Source organism: Hermetia illucens, chromosome 3 (genome assembly GCF_905115235.1).
Source record: "Hermetia illucens chromosome 3, iHerIll2.2.curated.20191125, whole genome shotgun sequence".
NCBI classification, from domain to species: Eukaryota; Metazoa; Arthropoda; class Insecta; order Diptera; family Stratiomyidae; genus Hermetia; species Hermetia illucens.
In genome coordinates, this window is record NC_051851.1 from 74,765,235 (window position 1) to 74,771,532 (window position 6,298).

Here is a 6,298-nt window from a genome sequence, read left to right on the forward strand (position 1 = left end):
AATGAAGCTTTCTTTTATACAAATATCAAAACCATTGCTTGCGAGATTTGGAACATCTCTGTGTAGTATACTACATAATACAAGTACCAACATCCCCGCCATGCCCGAAACTGATGGACTGTATTCACAATTTCTCCTATTAGTGTAAATCAAGTTCAACAAAATTTATTAAACAACATTGTTATATAATAAAAGTATGTATTTTGCCGGCGCATCAAAGCAGCTCCATCTCTCACTGGGAAGACACCAGCGAAAGCTCCAACATCTCTCCAACTGCGTGCTTGGCGAAGCCAACAGAAAATGTATACGTATCTGCGTTTATTAAGTTTTATCTGTAGTGAAGGGACTTAATGATATCATCAATTTGTGTTTGGTATCCGGCGTAGCAAGTATATAAAGCAGGCCCACATCACTAGACATTATTTTAGTCAAACTTCGTACCGGCTAACGTTGGACTTCTATAGTGTTTGTGGTAAGTGCGAGTGTTATACTTAGAACGCCCAAAACTGCTAATATTACTTCGAAAGTGGTTTTCTCTGTGAATGCAATGATTTAGATAAAAGTGCATCTAAATAATTAAAATGTTTATGGTTTTCAAAAGTTCTCAAAAAATAGACAAATTTGCTTATGAACAATAAAACTAGTTTCCATTTGGTTTTGTCCCAGAGTTGGATGGCATCCAACAGTTTTTTCATTGTGTCCACCAGTTGCGGAGCTTTTTCGACAATTTTACATTACACGTTACCGGAATGTGTTTAACCGTTTTTACGATAGTCAGGCACTAAGGCGTTTTCTACGTTTCCAATTTTGTTTAAATTACAGGGTTTACTTCAAAAACTTGAAAACAGAAAAAATGGATTTCTATTATTTGGCCGGATCTGCCCCATGCCGTTCAATTTTAATGGCTGCTAAGGCTCTCGGCGTAGAGTTGAATCTCAAACCCACCAATTTGATGGCTGGTGAACATCTCACTCCGGAATTCTTGAAGGTAAGTTTAACCTATTGAAATATATGTAGTTTGATTAATGTGAATAAACTCTAAGATATGTCGTAGTACAAAAGGCGCGAAATGGTTTATAGTTTGAGAGGAATTATAATATTTTAAATTGAAAGTTGCATTTAAACTCTATACCAGAATCTCTTTTATGGTTTAGCAGAAAAGTCGATTGTTATCGCTGATTAAAAGTTCCAAAATTTTTCCCAATACTTAAACCATGATAACAATGTTAACGACGTTACCTCAAGCATTTTTTTCTTCACGAGCCTAATCAACTTATTAGGTCAATACCACTCAATGCCTACGTAAATTTAGGAAATCAATTTTTCTAGACTGCAGCACCATTCAAGAAGACTTTTTTTCGGCAAAGTAAACAATCTAATTAACCTCATTTTTACTCAAATACAAACTTACCACTAATTATTTTCAAATAATTATTTTTATTTTTTAGATGAATCCCCAACACACCATCCCAACATTGAACGATCATGGCTTCTGCCTTTGGGAATCTCGTGCTATTCTAGTGTATTTAGTTGAAAAATACGGCAAAGGAAGCTCCTTGTATCCAGCCGATGTCCAAAGTCGTGCTGTCGTCAACCAGAGATTATACTTCGATATGGGGACTCTCTATCAACGATTTGCTGACTATTTCTATCCCCAAATTTTCGCTAAGGCTCCAGCCGATCCTGCAAAGTATCAGAAATTGGAGGAAGCTTTCGGGTTCTTGAACACATTTCTTGAGGGAAGCAAATACGCTGCTGGAGATAGTCTCACATTGGCTGATCTTGCTTTGGTCGCTAGCGTTTCCACTATTGAATTGATAAAGGACTTTGACATCAACAAATTTCCAAAGGTTGCCGCTTGGTATAAATTGTGCAAGGAAACAATTCCTGGATATGATATCAATCAAGCTGGTGTCGAAGAATTCAAGGCGAAGTTCCTAAACTAAAAACTAGAGGATCTCTGAAAGCAGTGCTTTTTCAGTATTTATTATATAAGCGTTCATTATTTAATATTTTGATTTCATAATGCTTAGTTTTTTAATTCGAATAGATGGATTGTATTCACGAAAGAACTAATAAAAAATCTTCCAACCGTAAAAACTTAAAAGTTTGCGTCCTGTACTTATGTGTTACAGTAGAAACTAGTCCAATCATTTTGGAAAAATGGAACCCAAACAAATAATTTTTACACCTTCCGTATTGCATTGATAAATATTTTAGTTTTTCAAACTCAAAATGTGTGTTCGGCATTGAATCATCGAGTTGGCGGGCCCATAACTCATTACCCTTTGGTAGCGTTGCATAGTTATTTAGTTTTTGTTTAAAATATGCACAACAATTACCAATAGGATTCAAATCCGGGCTCTATGCAAGCCCCTTTAAAATGAGAAATTTTTCGATTCTAATCTAATTTTTTAGCTTTAGCTTCTCTTATTTTCTCATAGTGACTTACAGCTAGACATGATTTATCTTATGTTTATGATTAACTAAAAAGATACTATATTAACTTATTTCAAACAGGTGGGTGTTGCATTTGTATGGCCAATCCGACCTCCTCTGTAATTTCCTTTATTTGTTCTGTGTTTATTGTATCGATCTTAACTTTTTTTTATTTAAAGAAGCTTATTTACTTAAAAAAAATACGCCCGCACTAAAGGCGCCAGGAGGTTTGAACGCTAACTTATTCTAACTTAGCCTGATATAACTACTGGAAAACTATTATCTACAATTAGCGCATTACATTTGCTGTGCTTATTCTCTATATACTTTACCCAGATAAGGAGTGTCAAAGAGGGAAAGAATTTAGGATTTAAGGGTAGAACTCAATATTTGACAGGGCCGAAGAGATCTGGCCAATGGGGAATAAATAACTGCTGATGAAGTCTACTTATGTATGAGTATGAGATACTTCTCCATCGTTTTAACTGCGATGTTGGACCAGAGGTCTGAAGAATAGTCTAATGTGTCATCAATAAATTGATCAGGCCGGTGCCGACTTCAGGGGATGGAAACTTCATCATCATCAACGGCGCAACAACCGGTATCCGGTCTAGGCCTGCCTTAATAAGGAACTCCAGACATCCCGGTTTTGCGCCGAGGTCCACCAATTCGATATCCCTAAAAGCTGTTTGGCGTCCTGACCTACGCCATCGCTTCATCTTAGGCAGGGTCTGCCTCGCCTTCTTTTTCTACCATAGATATTGCCCTTATAGACTGTCCGAGTGGGATCATCCTCATCCATACAGATTAAGTGACCCACCCACCGTAACCTATTAAGCCGGATTTTATCCACAACCGGACGGTCATGGTATCGCTCATAGATTTCGTCATTGTGTAGGCTACGGAATCGTCCATCCTCATGTAGGTGGCCAAAAATTCTTCGGAGGATTCTTCTCTCGAACGCGGCCAAGAGTTCGCAACTTTTCTTGCTAAGAACCCAAGTTTCCGAGGAATACATGAGGACTGGCAAGATCATAGTCTTGTACAGTAAGAGTTTTGACCCTATGGTGAGATGTTTCGAGCGGAACAGTCTTTGTAAACTGAAATAGGCTCTGTTGGCTGACAACAACCGTGCGCGGATTTCATCATCGTAACTGTTATCGGTTGTGATTTTCGACCCTAAATAGGAGAAATTGTCAACGGTCTCAAAGTTGCATTCTCCTATCCTTATTCTTCTTCGTGTTTGACCAGTGCGGTTTGATGTTGTTGGTTGATTTGTCTTCGGTGCTGACGTTGCCACCATATATTTTGTCTTACCTTCATTGATGTGCAGCCCAAGATCTCGCGCCGATTACCGCCTGCTCGATCTGGATGAAGGAGGTTTGTACGTCTCGGGTGGTTCTTCCCATGATGTCGATATCGTCAGCATAGGCCAGTAGTTGGGTGAATTTGAAGAGGATCGTACCTCTTGCATTTACCTCAGCATCACGGATCACTTTCTCGAGGGCCAGGTTAAAAAGGACGCATGATAGTGCATCCCCTTGTCCTAGACCGTTGTTGATGTCGAATGTTCTTGAGAGTGATCCTGCTGCCTTTATCTAGCCTCGCACATTGGTCAGGGTCAGCCTAGTCAGTCTTATTAATTTCGTCGGGATACCGAATTCTCTCATGGCCGTGTACAGTTTTACCCTAGCTACGCTGTTGTCCATATTCCAACAGTTAAACTTAGGCGTGAAAATTTTATACAGGGTTGGGCTAAAGACAGATCTTACCGGCAAGAGTCCAAAAATTTCATTTCCAACGCTCACATAGAAGTGTCTATCTTCGAAAAAACTGATAGCAAGTCTTATGATTGGGATAGGGAATTGATTTTCAATTAACTTATAAATGAGTCCGGTTACCTACATAGAGTCGAAATTGCCAACGATATCATGGAAGTAGTTTGAATCGGAGTTCAAACTGATGGTTAGGAATTATGTTATTGAGATCCAGATGTTGGACTAACTTGGTTGTCTATGGCCTATCAAACAGTTTGCGCAAGTTAGATAATAAGGAAATGGGCCTGTAATTCTCTGGTGTGCTAGAGATACCCTTTGTTTTAATGGAAAAAATTTTGGCTATTATCTAGGTGGATGGCAAATAGCTGTAATTTATGCACTTGTTATAGACTGCAAGTAGAAACTTGATTGAGGTCGCAGGAAGGTTTTTCATGACGAAGTTTAGAATTTCGTAAGATCCTGCTGACTTTTTACCGTTTAGGTTTTTCGCCAGGGGGGTGAGTTGTGATCAAATTTCGCGAATCCGTCGGTTTGCGTGACGGACTGTTGATTGAACAGTTACAGTGAGGGTCGGGTCTTTCCATGGGAGAGATACATCGAGCTGACCCTCAAAAGATTCTGCAAGGATTGTCGCTTTTCCAGCATCACTGCAGATAGGTCACCTCTTCTTAGTCAGAATGAAGTTGACATATTTGTGCTTTCCGTTTAGTCTATTTGTGTTTTGAAACATATCTGGCCAGGGCTTGATATCTGCTAATTTGTGTGTCAGTTATTTCTTAAAGTTGGTAGTTGATCCGGGAGGGCAATGCTTTTTATTCAGCATCAACTCTGTTACCGTGTTTATAGAACATTCGTTTGATGTCTACGTAAAATCTGTTAATTGCACTGGAACTTATCGTATTGATGGGATCTGTCGCTAAAATGATTGCTTCGTCGATTTATTTAACCGACAAGTTACGAAGAATTTCTTCAAATACAGCCTTGGTGCTAAATTTGACTTGAATTTACCCCAGTGCGTCTGGGCGAAAGACCTGACCGTTATCAATATTCACTTCGAAATAATCAAGAAAGGATTGACTAGGAGGTCTTGCTGGAGAATACGGTAAAGCCAACTCAAGGTCAATTGGTGTGAAAGGGTGATGAATCGCTATACACAATGTGCCTCGTGTTGAAGTCGGCATCGAAAATAAGGTATTTCGACTTTAACTTCAAATTGGTTGAGATTAAATCGGGAGCGTGGGGTTCTCCAAGCGGAGAGCTTTATCCTTTTTGGCCAGTTTGTGACCGGACGTATTTTAAGCTGAGTATATTCAGCTTTGTTATCCGATAAAAACTCTGTCTGGAATGAAGAAGGGTTGTGGCGTTCAACCGCAGCTATGTAAGAAGAGTGAAAATCTTTCGACAGTCCTCAGCGGACTCCGCGAATATAAGGGTTCTACATGCCCTCATCTTTTTAAGGCTTGCTTTGAACCCCTTTTCCACCAAACTCACAGTAGTTCTCCTTTTTGCTTTTCGGGACAGTGGGTTGGTTCGAATTGGACTGGGGTGGGGATGCTGTGGAGCACTCACATTCTTAAGATTAACCCGTCTCTGCTATAATTGGGCCTCATTCGTCATTTCATCCCCATCTAGAACTACTTCCATGGACATGTCTTCCGTTGCTATTTTTTTACGTCAATGTTGCATGATTCCGATTGCTGCTGATACTGCTTGTTGTAGTCACTGGTGTCATTGATGTTCATCATGTCACTAATCCTGCTGCTGCGGTTGAATCCGCTCTTCTTTGACGGATAGCAACTCCTCCTGAAGTTGAAGGATAAATGCCTGCTTTTTTGTTTGGGAATGAGTTATGCTACGCCCGCCATTCATATAATGGCGGGCCGCACTTGTTTGAGAAGCAACTTGCTTCCTCTAAATGCAATCTGTAGCCATACATAATTTTTCAAACAAATTTGTTTATCCAAAAAACCGTTCATAGAGTCATGTATTCTGATATTTATAATAGTAGAATACCTCGCAAAAATTATTCGTTAGTGAGAAGAAACAGGAAGCTCGCATAAATTTTGAATAGCCGTTGCAAG

General features: G+C 39.5%; 1 protein-coding gene across 1 annotated transcript; it reads left to right on the forward strand.

Moving 5' to 3' along the window:
• Nucleotides 1–311: 311 nt before the first annotated feature.
• On the forward strand, nt 312–2,066 carry LOC119651265 (glutathione S-transferase 1-like). The gene is made up of 3 exons (XM_038054766.1): nt 312–472; nt 823–988; nt 1,449–2,066. Exons 2-3 carry the CDS (start codon nt 854–856, stop codon nt 1,944–1,946), a joined length of 633 nt encoding a protein of 210 aa, XP_037910694.1. The 5' UTR covers nt 312–472; nt 823–853; the 3' UTR covers nt 1,947–2,066.
• The last annotated feature ends 4,232 nt before the right edge of the window (nt 2,067–6,298 follow it).